Source organism: Diospyros lotus, chromosome 9 (assembly GCF_014633365.1).
Source record: "Diospyros lotus cultivar Yz01 chromosome 9, ASM1463336v1, whole genome shotgun sequence".
In the NCBI taxonomy this organism is placed as follows: Eukaryota; Viridiplantae; Streptophyta; class Magnoliopsida; order Ericales; family Ebenaceae; genus Diospyros; species Diospyros lotus.
In genome coordinates, this window is record NC_068346.1 from 4,325,907 (window position 1) to 4,341,224 (window position 15,318).

The 15,318-nt window shown below is 33.2% G+C and overlaps 2 protein-coding genes across 4 annotated transcripts in view; both read left to right on the top strand.

Moving 5' to 3' along the window:
* Positions 1-6,612, top strand: part of LOC127809154 (uracil-DNA glycosylase, mitochondrial) — a 36,349-nt gene extending 29,737 nt beyond the window's left edge. Inside the window, exons 1-7 of one of the 3 annotated variants that reach the window (XM_052347874.1) lie at positions 1,849-2,297; positions 2,956-3,200; positions 3,631-3,789; positions 3,958-3,988; positions 4,220-4,355; positions 5,275-5,358; positions 6,265-6,612. In XM_052347874.1, the coding sequence (XP_052203834.1) occupies positions 1,997-2,297; positions 2,956-3,200; positions 3,631-3,789; positions 3,958-3,988; positions 4,220-4,355; positions 5,275-5,358; positions 6,265-6,331 (1,023 nt within the window). In that variant the 5' untranslated portion in view covers positions 1,849-1,996 and the 3' untranslated portion in view covers positions 6,332-6,612. Of the gene's footprint in view, positions 1-1,848; positions 2,298-2,955; positions 3,201-3,630; positions 3,790-3,957; positions 3,989-4,219; positions 4,356-5,274; positions 5,359-6,264 lie in introns of those variants that run through there. The other 2 variants (XM_052347876.1, XM_052347877.1) reach the window with 2 other exon arrangements.
* Positions 6,613-8,855: 2,243 nt separating this feature from the next.
* LOC127810525 (histidinol-phosphate aminotransferase, chloroplastic-like) lies at positions 8,856-15,144 on the top strand. The gene is made up of 9 exons (XM_052350054.1): positions 8,856-9,330; positions 10,272-10,355; positions 10,518-10,672; positions 10,844-10,941; positions 11,343-11,451; positions 12,346-12,503; positions 13,526-13,668; positions 13,783-13,923; positions 14,675-15,144. The coding sequence occupies exons 1-9, from the start codon at positions 9,064-9,066 to the stop codon at positions 14,804-14,806; spliced, it is 1,287 nt and encodes a 428-aa protein (XP_052206014.1). The 5' UTR covers positions 8,856-9,063; the 3' UTR covers positions 14,807-15,144.
* Positions 15,145-15,318: the final 174 nt, after the last annotated feature.

Here is a 15,318-nt window from a genome sequence, read left to right on the forward strand (position 1 = left end):
ATATACATTATTACGTAAAATTAAAGCAGATAATCAATTTAAAAAATGCGACAATTGATTCATCAATTGTGTTGATGTATTAGATTCAATGTATTTGAAAAAATATAATAAACTCATATTTAACGAGGCAAATATATAATAAAATAATCAACAAATTAATTTATCATATGAAATGTTACAAGAAATAAACAATATTATTATCAATCAATAAACATATAATTGTTATGTTCGTCATGCTTGTTAATATAATAATGTATGAGCTTCCAAAACAAATAATACAAAATATAGAACCTAATAAAGTTTTGCTAGAAATATGAATCTAATTGTAACAAAGTGAATTAATGACCAACCCATTGGCAAGGCATGCAAAGGGGTAAAATGATTCTTCATTTTTCAAAATTAAAATATTACACGATTCGATAATTAATCATGTTCATTTGATTATTTTTCGTGGTTAAACGTAGAGAATTGGTGATTCATTTGGTTTTGAGTTTATTGTTGAATTATACGTGCTATTATTGAGTTTGAACACTTAATATGAGGTAAATAATATATTTTAATGTTTTTTTTTTAAATAAGAGTACATAATTAAGGTACGTGACTACCTGTACCGTACATTTATTAATCTTAATAAGTTTCATATAACATATTTGATAATTTATATTACTAAACAATAGAAGAATAAGCGAAATTAAATAATAATATGTTATATTTGAAAAAAAAAATTATCTACAATTTGCGCATTAAGTTATTGATGGTAATTGATTAAAAGGTGTAATAATTTGAAAAGACGCGATTTACTGTTTATATATTTTTAAATGATCACCAAATAATGTATAACTTTTAAGAGATATGACTATTTATTTGTCAAATTTGAACAAAATACCAACAAATAAATGTGTCTCATAAAGTGACAATTCATCTATTAAAAATATACGATTAATTGATATTTGATAGTATTATTATTTTTTTTTATATATGGAGTTGCTATAGAGGTTTTTTTTTTTTTAAATTGTTGGCTATATATTTTCATAATCTAAATAAATTTTAGTAGAATTTTTGTCATCAATCATGTAACAATTTTAATAAGGCCAAATAATACATTTAAATTATTAAAAATATTATTTTATTTTTTGTATAATGTGACTTTACTCTTAAAATAGTCATCCTAGACCAAGCTAACTTAAAAGGGCAAGCAAAAACTATGCTTAACATAAATAATTGAATATAATTGATCAAATTTGTCAATTCGATTTGATTTAAATTAAGAGTCAATTTGATTAGATTTTTAAATTTGACACTTTAATTATTTTGGTTTGATTTAATTTTCATATTAAAAAAAAATAGCCAAACTAATTAAAATTGTCAAATGACACAATTTTTTACCAACATTTTAGTTATTTTTGTTAAGTTTTATCATTTTTTAGGGTTTTTTAGTCAGTTTATATTTATTTGGTTTTTTTAATTTTTGATTTATTTAGTTTTAATATTTGTTCAATCAATTTGATTCAATTTTTAATATATATTTAATTATTTTAATATTAACATTTATTAACTGGCTCAATATTTGTCTCTAATTAACTTTTAAAAAATATATCTTAAATAAAAATAATCATTTCAATAAAAAATAATATTGTAACGAAATGTTGACATTTTATATTAGTGCATTATATATTTATATTAATTATTCATATAATATAACATATTAGTATAAAAATATCATTTGCGAGTATTTAAGTAGCATTTTTATTTAATATATAATTTATTTTGGGTAATACCTCCTAATTCTTTTAAAAGAAAATGAAAAATTGTAAAATAATGAATCCCTTCAGAGCACCTCGTATTTCGGGTCCATCCCCAGGACTCAGGACCCGCCCCGCAATACTTTCCCGCCAATTGCTTCCTTAATAAGCAGAATACAGAGACGGAGTGACATCCATTTCTTATTCGTTCGATTATTCGCGCTCTCACTCTGTCGATTTCTACGATTATTCCGATGAAATCAATGGCCACCTCCAAAACCCTAACGGACTTCTTCCAACCCGCGTCGAAGCGCCCAAAGAAGGACCCTTCATCCCCCTCCAAGACGTCGCTTCCGCTTCCCAGGCCGATCAATACCGCCCCCGCGGCCGCTTTCTCGGCCGTCTGCAAATCGGCAAACGATGCCGGCAAGTCCAAGATTTCCACCGTCGATCTCACCGTGGAACAGAAAAGGAGGATGGAGCTCAACCAGTTTCACGCACAATCCAAAAGAAATATTAGAATCTGTCTCGATGCAGTCTCCAAGTCCAATTCAGGTATCGTTTTTTGGTTCCCCTCGTGCAGTCAGGCGAAACGTGGAATTGCCAACGTTCTTGCACAGATGACATGGCGATGATGTTTTTTAGTAAATTGCATTAGGCATCCCTGAGATTTCATTAAATTACGTTGTGCATCACATATTTTTGCAAATTATATGGTCGTTTAAGAAATCTACATAAATATGTATAAATCTAAAGAGTACCGTTGAATTAATATTGTATTGATTTTTTTTTTTTTTTTGGGGGGGGGTTGGTGTTGGTTTCTGTTATGGATATGTAAGTAAAAATAAAAAATTTCAAACGAAGTTCACCTTTAAGGGGTGGCACTCTATGCTTGCAATTTAATTTTTGTTTGCTCAGGCAAATTTTAAATAAAGATGGGTCATGGTGTTAGGGTAAAGTTGCTTTTGCTTTCTTGTGACTTGGAGATTATAGGTTAAAGCCAAGAAATAGCTTATTTGCTTGTTATGTGTGTCTGTGTCTTTTTTTTTTAAAGTAAAATATATACTGGGCATCTTTGAAAATCAAAAACCTGACAAGGCTTTGAACACCAAATCTAGTGTTTGCTTGTATAATAGTGTAGATTCTTGTGGATTTTCCTCCATTTGATGGGAAGATGTTATTCAATTTTTTTTTTTTTTTTTATATTTGATAGTGATGAGGTTGAAATCTGCAGAGGGGAAGGGTATTGTGAAATTGGAACAACTCCTGGTGGAGGAGACTTGGTTGGAAGCCCTCCCTGGGGAGCTGCAGAAGCCATATGTGAAAGAGCTCTTCAAGCTTCTTGAAAGTGAAATATGTGGAGGCAGCGGTGTGCCAATCTACCCGCCGCTTCACTTGATATTTAATGCCTTTAATACCACCCCATTTGATAGGGTAAAGGCTGTCATCATTGGCCAGGTATACTCAACTATTTTCTTGGCCACGCACTGTTTTTGTTCTTCCATAATATTGAGAAAGAAACATATGTAGCCAATGCCCAGACAAATTTCCAATCCCTGGTAGATCTTTGCTATTAGTATACTTAAGGTGTCTTTGTTATTTGGAAATCAAATATTAACAATCCAAGTGGGACTTGTGATCCAAAAGAGCAACATGGATGTGAAAGACAGGCATAAAAACATACTTATTGCATGATTCTCACTAGAGCTTGCTGTGGTGGAGCCTTGGCTACTCGAATGACCTTCATTAGATCAGGATTAACTAATTCAAAACAATTTGTTACCATTCTGTTGAAAACATGAAAATATTTCCGTCTCAATTAAATATGATGCTATTTCTTTTATCTACTTTCTTCAGACTTCACATGCTTAAGAATTTCTCTCGGCAGGATCCATATCATGGACCTGGTCAAGCAATGGGCCTTTGTTTTTCCGTGCCCGAAGGTGTGAAGCTTCCTTCAAGTCTGTTAAACATATATAAAGAGCTTCAGCAAGATTTATGCTGTTCAATTCCACCTCATGGAAATCTGGAAAGATGGGCTATCCAGGTAAAAATTGCATCTAGTAATGTTGTTGTGCGTGTTTTCTCTGTATTTATTGCGTCCTTTCTAATTATTACTGTTGACATTTTCTCCCCTTTCACACACACACACGGAGCCCCCAAGTGTACATATGAGTGTGTGAATGTGACCTGACAACAATATGCTGCATTGTAGGGTGTTCTACTTCTAAACGCTGTTCTTACTGGTAAGATTCCTCATTTCAGAACATACCTTAGTCTCAGTTATATATTTCATTCTTTTTATTTTGTGAAGCACTCACTACTGAAGCTGCTCCCATGATGATAGAATTATGGATTTATTTTGAAAATATATTCTTTTTATTTGTTTCTTATTCATTTTAGGCTATAATCAATGTTTTTTCCTGCCTGGTTTTCAAATATGTCTCTTCTTTTTGCTATTTATTTTCTTCCTCCAGTTAGGCAGCATCAGGCAAATTCTCATGCAAAGAAAGGGTGGGAGCAATTCACTGATGCTGTTATCAAAACAATTTCACAGAAGAAAAAGGGCGTTGTCTTTCTTCTTTGGGGAAACTATGCTCAAGCAAAATCCAGGTAAGCTCGCATTGTGAGTTTTGGGTTGTGGCAAGTCCAAATATGATCAATGCAGTTATGATTTATTCCCCCTCCTCCCTCTCTCTCCCTGTCTTCAAATACATTTGATGATGTTATTCATTGATGTTGTCTAATCATACTACTCAAATTTGGTGGGAAGAACGTGGATATATTTTCAGTGACCTTTTTAAAGCATAATCGGGCCACCTTGTGATTTTTTCTAGTGTTAGTTTTTTAGATATTAAACCATTAGGACAAATGAGTCTAACTTTATAGTTTATATAATCTGGCACAAATTTGTAAATCATATGTTGAGATTTAGGTTGGGGGCTTTTATGTTCTTTCTCCTACCCTACAGTTCAGTCTCAAGTCTTCCTTTAACTATCCATTCTAAGTCATCTTCCAATGCTTTGGCCATTTGGAAACAAAAAAACCTTGAAAATTTTCTGTCTGGAAACCTGCAACAACCAATTGCTGAAAGTCAAGCAAACTCTACCAAGGGGGCACCCCCAGCTTAGGCTGCATTCCAGCTTGAAGGACACTCAGAGCTTGAGTCTGATTAACTTGCCTCTCAAACAAAAGAAATCAAGCCAATCCACAATCTTTTCCATCTAGAAGCCCTTGAATATTGGTTTCATGCTGTGTCTCTTTCAGAAAGCAGCCCAGCCTTTATAACTTTTCATGACTCTAAACAGCAGCTTTTTAACTTCAGAAGATGGTCAATCAGGATCCAACCAATCCCCTTTTTTTTGTCCTGTGGCCTTTGAAATGCTCTTTCAATAATACTAGACTTTTATTTATGAACACCTTTAAACTAGTGAGGAAACAGGGATAATGAAATTCTGGAAATTTCAATAAGCAGTTATCATGGAAGATTTGAGATTTTGTTTCGATGCTTAAAACTATAGATGTTATGCAGGTTGATTGATGAGACAAAGCACCATATCCTTAAAGCAGCTCATCCTTCTGGTTTATCAGCTAACAGAGGCTTCTTTGGGTGCAGGTTTGTTCATTCCTCAGTGACTGATTAACTTTCTGCAATAAATTTTTCAAGTGACATACAGGGAATAAAGGTTTAACCATCTTTTTTGACAAGTAACCAATAGGCTAAATGTGGTGCCATATAATGGGGTGGAACCCTATGCACTTCAAGTCTGTCTTTGTAGTTGGCTATTTTATCATGATCTGGCAAACCATTAAAGTGGCATTTGAAGAGTGTATGATCCATTCCCATCCCAAACAAAAAGTACATCATACTTAAAGTACATCAAACTTCATATATTTCTAGCAACCGGGCAATGCAAGGGGAAATCATTGACTGCTTCCACAGTGTTGGCCCATATAGCACCAATCCAAGATTCTCTTCCTCTTTCCCCTCAAAAGTTAAGTAAGGATACTAGGCAGCCAAAAAGAAGAGCAAATTTAGGAGAGGCTTTCTTCCAAAGCCCGTTCCATACAAAGCTGATATTGTGTATCCTGTTCCCTTGGATTACCTATTGGATTGCGTAAAAACAAGAACAGCTAATGATAATCTCCTCAATTTAATTATTTGGGATCGGCAATGATTTTCATTTTGTTGTCTTGGCAAAAGATAGTTGGTGGAGATTCCCTTGGTCAAGAGCAGCTCTACTATGTTCTCTGTAAGCCCCTTGCATATAGGCAAGGATGTAGTTTCCATGCTTTTAGGATGTTGTTTATCCCACATTACCAAACAGATGAGGATTCCATTCCATGCCCTTGAGTTGTTTATTGTCAGTTCACCGTTACTCAACTCCTTTTGATTAAAGTAACTGTTGACTAAAGACACCATCCGATTAATTGTTTGTCCATCAAGATCAAGGTATAAGCCATGTACATTTTTTTCTGTTCTACGTTAAAGTAATTGTCCCCAAATTGTATCTCTGAACAGGCATTTTTCTCTCACAAACAAGTTCTTGGAGCAAGTGGGAAAGGATCCCATAGACTGGCAACTATAAACTGGAGATGCTGCCCAATTTCTTTTGACTGCCTTCTGACACCTGCATTGTAAAGTCTCATGTAATGCTGTTTTGCTGGTTTTTGCTTGTAATTTTGATGCACCCCATGGTTAGAAGTTTGTTCAGCAGCAGCCAGCGTGTGATTGAACTGTGGTGTGCCAATTCAGTGTGCTGAGAAATGTTGCTAATTTGTAGGCAAGAATTGCTGTTTATGAGATTAATCTTATCATGAATATGGGTGTGACAGTACGTGATTTGATTGGGACACTACTTTTGTTTATCATGTCTCAAATGCACAAAATAATTTTTTTCAACTCTTGCATCAAATCCTATTTTTAATAACAAATATCTAGTAACTCTTTGTTAGGGATTCTTTGAAACGTTTAGAATTTCATATTAATTTTACAATCTCATGATATTTTACTGACTCGCTTGTGACCCGTTTCACTGTAGTTTTGTTTTTAGTTTTTAAATTTCGTAAACAAAAAAAAAAATTTATTTATGCAAATTTTAAAGCAAACACTAATAAATAAAAATAAAATTACAGCCAAACGAGTTATTACCTAAAAAAATAATGAGTCATTTATCCTCAATTAAAAGTCTTTTTTCGATGATAAAGAGTTATGGGCTCAATTAATGGTGATGAGTAAGCCTACATCATTTTAATACTTCAGATTAATTTATACATATAAGATTAAATTTTTATACTTCATCTTTTATAATTAAATTAATTTTGACTTTTTTGTGAGGCTTAGAATTTTAATTATGTAACGATACTAGTCAGAGATAATTGATGTGATGAATTTATGAAAACAAGTGAGATAGAATCTAGTGACAAGTTCAGAAAAATGACACTGACATGTGAACATATAATATAATACTAATTATAGTAACGTGTTTAATATATTTTTTATTTTTTAATTAATATTACTTAAATTTTATTTAATTATTTATCTTTTATTTTCTTTACATAATAACACTAAAAACTTAAAGTGAAAAAGGGGTTGAAGGTTATGATGAAAATTACAGAAATCCATAGGAAAAGTTGATTCAATGGCTTTTGATCCGATCCCCCTACCCCTCCCAAAAAAAATAAAATTACCTCACCCCTTCATCATTTTAATACTTCAGATTAATTTATACATATAAGATTAAATTTTTATACATCATCTTTTATAATTAAATTAATTTTGACTTTTTTGTGAGGTTTAGAATTTTAATTATGTAACGATAATAGTTAAAGATAATAGATATGATGAATTTATGGAAACAAGGGAGATAGAATCTAGTGACAAGTTTAAGATAATAAATGTGATGAATTTATGAAAACAAGGGAGATAGAATCTAGTGACAAGTTTAGAAGAATGACACTGACGTGTGAACATATAATATAATACTGATTATAGTAACTTGTTTAATATTTTTTTATTTTTTAATTAATATTACTTAAATTTTATTTAATTATTTATCTTTTATTTTCTTTACATATTTATAATGCACGTGTAATTTACATTTTAAGATAATAACACTAAAAACTTAAAGTGAAAAAAGGGTTGAAGGTTATCATGAAAATTACAGAAATCCATAGGAAAAGTTGATTCAATGGCCTTTGATCCGTAGCCCCCACCCCGCCCCCACAAAAAAAAAAATAAAAAAATTACCTCACCGCCTTATATGAATTTTTTTTGATAAATATTACTATAATATATTTTAATGTCATAATTTTATTTATTATTTAATATGGTAAATAAATTATAATTTAAAAATATTTTATAAATATATATTTAAATAATAATTTATAAATTAATACTATTTTATATATAAAAATTAAATATTATAAATCAATTATAATTACCTTGATTACAATTACACTTATAATTATAATTATAGTTATTTTTTAATAATTATAACTAACAATGTATTTACCTTTTCAACTATAATATAATTTGTATTCATTTCATATTTTTTTAATTATGTCTGTGAGTTAAATGTATAATTGAATAGAGTAAATTGCTCAAACCTAATAAACTGATTTTTTTTTTTTAAATTTAGATTCGGTGTTAAAAAAAAATCAGTCAATTCGATTTAAGTAATTTAATCAATTCAATTACACCCCTATTTGATATATAAAATTAAAAAAATATAAAATATGTACAAATTCTGTTATGATTAAAAAATTATTAGTTATAATTACAGTTGTAATTATTAAAAAATAATTATAATTGTAACTGTAACTCTAATTGTAATAAAGGTAATTATAATTAATCTATAATAATTATATATAATATTTAATTTTTATATAAAATAATATTAATTTATAAATTATTATTTATATATATATTTTTATAAAATATTTTTTAGCTGTAATTTATTTACAACATTGTTTAATAAATAAAATTATGATATTAAAATATATTATTGCAATATTTATCAAATAATTTATATAAGTGGGGGGGGGGGGGGGGGGCGGCGGCGGCGGCGGCGGCGGCGGGGGTTTGCTATTTAACAAAATAGTAATTGTTTGTTGGTGTAGGGTTTGGTTTGAGATTCTCTTTCACTTCCCTGTCAAACTTTGCAGCAGTCACTTGCAGAACAAAAAAAAAAAAAGGGGGCAACCTTGCAGCAGTCCGTTTCTGTTTCCTTCCACTGAATTGGGTCAATAATTTTGCGCTTCCAAGCGTTTGTTATCTCTCAAATGTGTTGAATTTCTTGCACATCAAACTCGCAGATTCATGGGTACACTTGATTTCCAGGCTACCTCACCTCTCTACATCATCAAATCCTCTGGAAGCTTTTGCCCTTCTTCGTACAGACTCGGCTGCTACCCATTTGGAAGAAACCAGTGGAATAGGATGAGGCTTACTTGCACGGCCTCGTCCACCATTCCTTCTCAGGAACTAAAGCAGGCAGAAGGTCAACAGCCGCCGGTGACTGGGGATTCTTTTATTCGGCCTCATCTCCGGCAGTTGTCGCCTTACCAGCCCATTTTGCCTTTTGAGGTGATTTTCTCACACTCTTTTGATGATTTCAGTCCTTGATTATGTGTTATGATGAAAAAGTGTTTGACCCCTTTGATTGTTAAAGCCCTTGGTTAAATGCGACGATGAAACAGTTCCATGTTGATTAAGATTCAACTTCAATCCAAATGTGCGCAATGGCTTGTGTTTTTTGTTGGAAATCTAATTGACGTGTTATAAGTTGTTATATTTAAGTGACTGTAACTCTCACGCTTCCTAATTCCTTCTTCACCTTATTTCCCCCTCTTAACACTTATACAAACTGTCTAATCATTTGCCATTTCCTTCTAAATTCTTCTGTCCAAATGAGGTGTTAGAGTTTGCCTGCAATATACAAAATTTGAAAAATAGGGCGTTCCTAATGCATATAGCTCTTTGCTTTTGAGGGTTGTTTTTATGTGCAGTCTAACCCCATATTTTGCAAAGAGATTATTTCCACCACTTGAATCTGTGAGCTTCCAATCACGAAGGAGCAACCTTATGTTGCTACCAAAGGTCACCCTCAATATCAAAATCTAAAGTTAAACATAATAATCCACAAACCTCCATCACTCACCACCTGAAATATGAGTGTGTTGGTTGAAGACTAATGTTTTGTTTACAGTTTGATCGTTAAAAATTTGTTGAGTTACTTGTATCTAGTTCTGATGCATTTAAGAATTTCTGCTCACTAGTGCTGGAATACAGTTTTTTGTCAAGATTTTGATCATCCTTCCTAGAACATTAATTTATATACATATATATAAAGACAAGTTAATAAAATAAATTTCACTTGGAATCTGCATGTTTTCTATACTTGAAATTTCTTTTGTTAACTGCCGTTAGTTAGTTTTGCATTTCTAGCTATTGGATAAATAACCATATACCTGCATGCACACACAAATGATCAACTTCAATCTGATAGTTGAGCATTCTTTATACAGGTTTTGTCAGCTCAACTAGGTAGAAAGCCTGAGGATATTATCAAATTAGATGCAAACGAAAACCCATATGGTCCACCTCCAGAGGTAAGTAGACTTTCCTTTAAATTTTCTAAATATTTTCAATACTTGCATCAAAATCTTTGCTTAGGTCTTTACCTATAAAATCCATTGCTAGCAGTTGCAAGGCATTTCAATTGTTAGCTGTTTTTATGTGCTGGATACAAATTTAGTTGAACCTATTTGTAGGTTTTTGAGGCTTTGGGGTCAATGAAGTTTCCATATGTTTATCCTGATCCTCAAAGCCGTAGATTGCGTGCTGCTCTTGCCCAGGACTCAGGTCTAGAATCTAAATATATTCTTGCCGGTTGTGGTGCTGATGAACTCATTGATTTGATTATGCGGTCAGTTACAGAAGATGTCTTATAATTATGTTTTAACTTTTAAAATTTTCTGTTTAACTTTGTAATTCACAGGGTACCCACAATTCTTTTCCTCCCTTTTGAGTGATATTTGTTTTTGATATGTCCCCTCCCCTTCTTTTTTTTGTTTTTGTTTTTCCAAACCTACTTCAGTTGTGTTCTGGATCCTGGTGACAAAATTGTGGACTGCCCGCCTACCTTTACAATGTATGAATTTGATGCAGCTGTTAATGGGGCATGTGTTATCAAAGGTAAACATTAAACAGAGCTCCTTATGTTGTTTATTTCTTTTTCCTACTCTTAACTAGGTAATCAAGAGTTCTGGTCCAATCCACATTCCATATATGGTCTGTCTCCTACCTGTCATCATTTTCATACTTCATTAAAGGTGTGTTTGATTTCATTACCTAGAATTTAATTCTAGGTAATGATTGTCTAGAAAATAAAAACCACCCCACCCCCTTGGAAAATGAATTCCATGGAAAGAAGCTTTAAATGCTTGTACCATACACATTTTTCCATAAAAAAATTAAGAGTGTTTGATTGCTTTCATAGAAAATGTGTAATAATTACACATTTTCTATGGTAAATGTGTGCAATCAAACACACTCTAAGTGTGCATGAACTCATTTTTTGTCATCCAACCAAGCAGTACTCAGGAAGTCAGACTTCAGCTTGGATGTGGAAAAAATTGCTGAAGTCGTTAAGCAGGAGAAGCCCAAGTGCATATTTCTAACTTCTCCAAACAACCCAGATGGGAGGTAACTTTTAATTGCATTCATTAGGGTTCCTGCTTATTATGTTTACTTATACTGTACCTGCTAGACTTGGTCCACCAGTTACCAGTTTTACAGGTCTGTTCTATTGAATAGCACAGATGCTAGAAATCGTAGTTGTTTGACTTTGATCCTTAATCTACGGCATCAACCCATAAATTCAAGCTTTTAACTATGCTTCATCTGTCCAGCCAAGAATTGCATGGTGGCTTGAAGATGTATGTTGTCATAAGCGACGTGCCAAATCTTGATACTGCAGCACATTACTAAAATCTTGATACTGCAGCACATTACTAAAATCTTGATACTGCAGCACATTACTAGTGATCTAGGTGGCTTGAAGATGTATATTGTCATAAGCAATGTGCCAAATCTTCATACTGCAACACATTTCTAGTGATACAAAAATTACTTAAAAATAATTTTTCACACGTGTTTTTTGAATGTATGAAGAAGTTCATGTTCTTTCTCAATTCTTTAAGGTTAGGAATAAGAAAAAATAAAATTTTATTCTTGAGTTTTGCAGGATAAAACTCAGGTGGTTGTCAATTTTTGATGTGTAAGAATCCTGTTTTACCTGGTCATCTAATAGGAAAAGGACTTGGGTGTGTTATTACATAGTGTTTTATGCTCGACGTTTTTCCTTAGTTGTTTGTGTGGCAATATTTTATTTTAGTCAAGAGAATGACATGTAATTGCATTCAACTTTATGTTTGTTTGCGATCTTAGCTGATATTTCACGTTTCTAACTGCTGATACCACTGTGAAAGTTTCATGCTTTTATCTTTTACTTTACAGATTATGTGGACTTGTTCCTTGAAAGTTGCATGTTATATTGCTGTTTTCCACTTAAGGTACTTGAATTTCATTGTTTGACAGTATAATCAGTGATGAAGTTCTCTTGAAGATCCTTGATCTGCCTATATTGGTTGTGCTAGATGAAGCATACATTGAATTTTCAGGAGTTGAATCTAGGATGCAATGGGTGAAAAGCCATGAAAATCTGATTGTCCTCCGCACATTTAGTAAAAGGGCTGGTATGTTATGGTCTGTACATGATATTAAAGAGCTGTGCTTCATTATTATATGACTAATTGGACTTCTCTCTCTTTTTTTTTTTTAATGGACTTCTCATTTTTACTTCAACTGATTTATATGCTAACTCATTACATAGTTTTAGAAAAAAGGAAGAGGAAACAAGGAAGAATTTATTATTGTATAGGTCTGAAGCAGGAAGTACAATTGAAAAACTTGGGAACCAGGTGAAATTAGAAAGGTGATCTGGCCAAAAATTTCATCGTGTTCAGCGCTACTTCAAATATATGCATGCACTTGTTTGTTCCAGTGAATAATGGCTGTCACAATTTTGACGTTGTTCCTTTAGTTAGTTTATATAGTACAAAAGTAAAAACCTGCAAGTCTTGGACCTTTATTTATTTATTTTTAGTTGTCTGGAGATGAGAAGACAGGCATTGTGGATTGGTTGCTATGGGAAAAGGCATACTGTAGATTGCAGCCCACTGAACTACGATTTGGATCACATGATATTGACTGCTGCGTGTTTAAGCACTGGATTGCAACATAGACTGATTCCACTTCAAGGAAAATATGATTAATAAAATGGTAAATTCCCCCCCCCCCCCCCCCCCCCCCCCCCCCCCCAAAATCAGGGCACACGCACGCTTGTGCAATTTAGGCCTTTTTTTGCCCAGATGTCCTTTGTGGTTTGTCTTTCATTTAAGAGGTCTCTGTATTTTCTCTTTATTGCCAAGACACCCCCTCTGTTAGGTTTACACTCCATCACACTGCATACAGACACAAAAAAAAAAAATATTTTTATGTATATTTCTATTGCATACTCAAACCCAGCCAACCACACATAAGCCTTAATCCTGTGTCCCCTGACTTTTCTTCAAGCTCTGTTGTGTTATCATCCACTTGGTTGTGAACCGCTCATTTTGATATTTATTTTTCTTACCATTTATGGAGAATTTAACTGCACTTTGTTTTCTTGTATTTATCAAATTTGTTTCTTTATTTATCAATAAACATTGTACAGGTTTGGCTGGCCTCCGTGTCGGATATGGAGCTTTTCCGCTGAGTATTATTGAATATCTCTGGAGAGCGAAACAACCATATAACGTCTCTGTTGCTGCCGAAGTTTCTGCATGTGCAGCACTGACGAATCCTGCCTATCTGGAGGTATCTTATGATTCACTACTTCTGGATTTACCTGGTGCTCGTATTCTATATCATATATTAAATAGTAACTCTTATTCTTGAAAGCTACTAATACTAGCCAGTAACGTATCCCAGGAGGTAAAAGTGGCTTTGGTTCAAGAACGGGAGAGAATGTATAAGCTTTTAAAAGAAGTGCCTTTCCTCAACCCATATCCTAGCTACTCTAATTTCATTCTCTGTGAGGTTACATCTGGAATGGATGCCAAGAAACTGAAGGTACATTTTCTTTTCCTGTTGAGGCATCTATAATTTTCTAGGAGTCCTTGGTTTGATTTCCAAAACTTGTATGCTTAATTTATGGTTTTATATGTTACTGGTGTTAGGTTTCGTAGTTGGTTGATAGTTGTGTTGTGTTACTTTTTACTTGAGATTTGAATGTCTCTGTGGTCAACTATTCTACAAATTTCTATAAGCTAAATCAGGCAAAAGATTCTTTGCCTACAAACAAACTGTTTTATGCTAGTGCCACCAGATTTGAAGTGAAATAGTTGCTCTCTCTCTCTCTCTCTCTTTGTGAGCATTTGCGTCTTTGCGGAGCTTGATGGAAGCACGTGCACAATTAGTTCTTCCATGTAGAAGAGCATGATTCAAGTACTTAATGCTGCCTTTTCTCAATCCTCTTCTTATTTTTAGGGTAAACATGATCAGGAAGGAGAGAGTAATTCGAAACATTAGATGATGAAACTCAAAAGAGCGAAGGAAAGCACCTAAAACTGAACTTAAATAGGAAAACAGTTGAGGGTTTCAGGTACTCAAAGCTTATTTTAATTCTAGGGATCACAGGAAGCCATATTTCTGAAAAGCTTTGTTGCTCGGTGATGTTACCATCATCCTGGCAAGCTGCGTATTTTCTGAACACATGTTAGGATTATATTAGCATAGTTTTCGGGAAAAATTTTGAGGGGCTGATCTGCATATTATCTTTCACTGATAAACATTGGTAGTGATGATTTGCAATACTTTACAGGAAGATCTTGCAAAGATGGGTGTGATGATCCGTCATTACAACAACAAAGAATTAAAGGGATATGTTCGTTTCTCTGTTGGGAAGCCTGAGCACACCGATGCGTTAATGAAGTGCCTTAAAAGCTTCTATTGACATGCTCCTGATCCCGAAGGTTCCCTTCAAGGGTGAAGAAACCCAACTCCAAGGGAAGAGTTTGATACCTTCAACTCATTCAACATCGCCGCCATTAGTTGTGCTTCTTTTCAAGTACTAAGACATTTGATCATTAGATCGTGCCCCCAGTGTTTAGCAGCTTCTGACCTTAATTTGATGTTCTATATATAATGCTATACATATATTTATCTCTATACAGGCTGAAAATCAAATTATTCAGGATATGGGGTTTTTGTTTTGTTTTATTTTTGGTGATATAATTCTGTATGTTGTTGGGGATAGGAAGAAATTGGAAAGACTCTTTTCTTTTTCTTGTTCATTAAAAGAGAAAAGTGGGGCTTTCTTAGCAATCTTTTTTGGTAATGATGACCACGAGAGCTGTTTTTCTAGAAACTGGTTTGAGTCATGGCTATTGTTGAGAAAAAGAGCTCGCGATTTTAGTTTTGTCACTTTGAACAAGGTATTACATATTAATTTTTTATTTTAATATT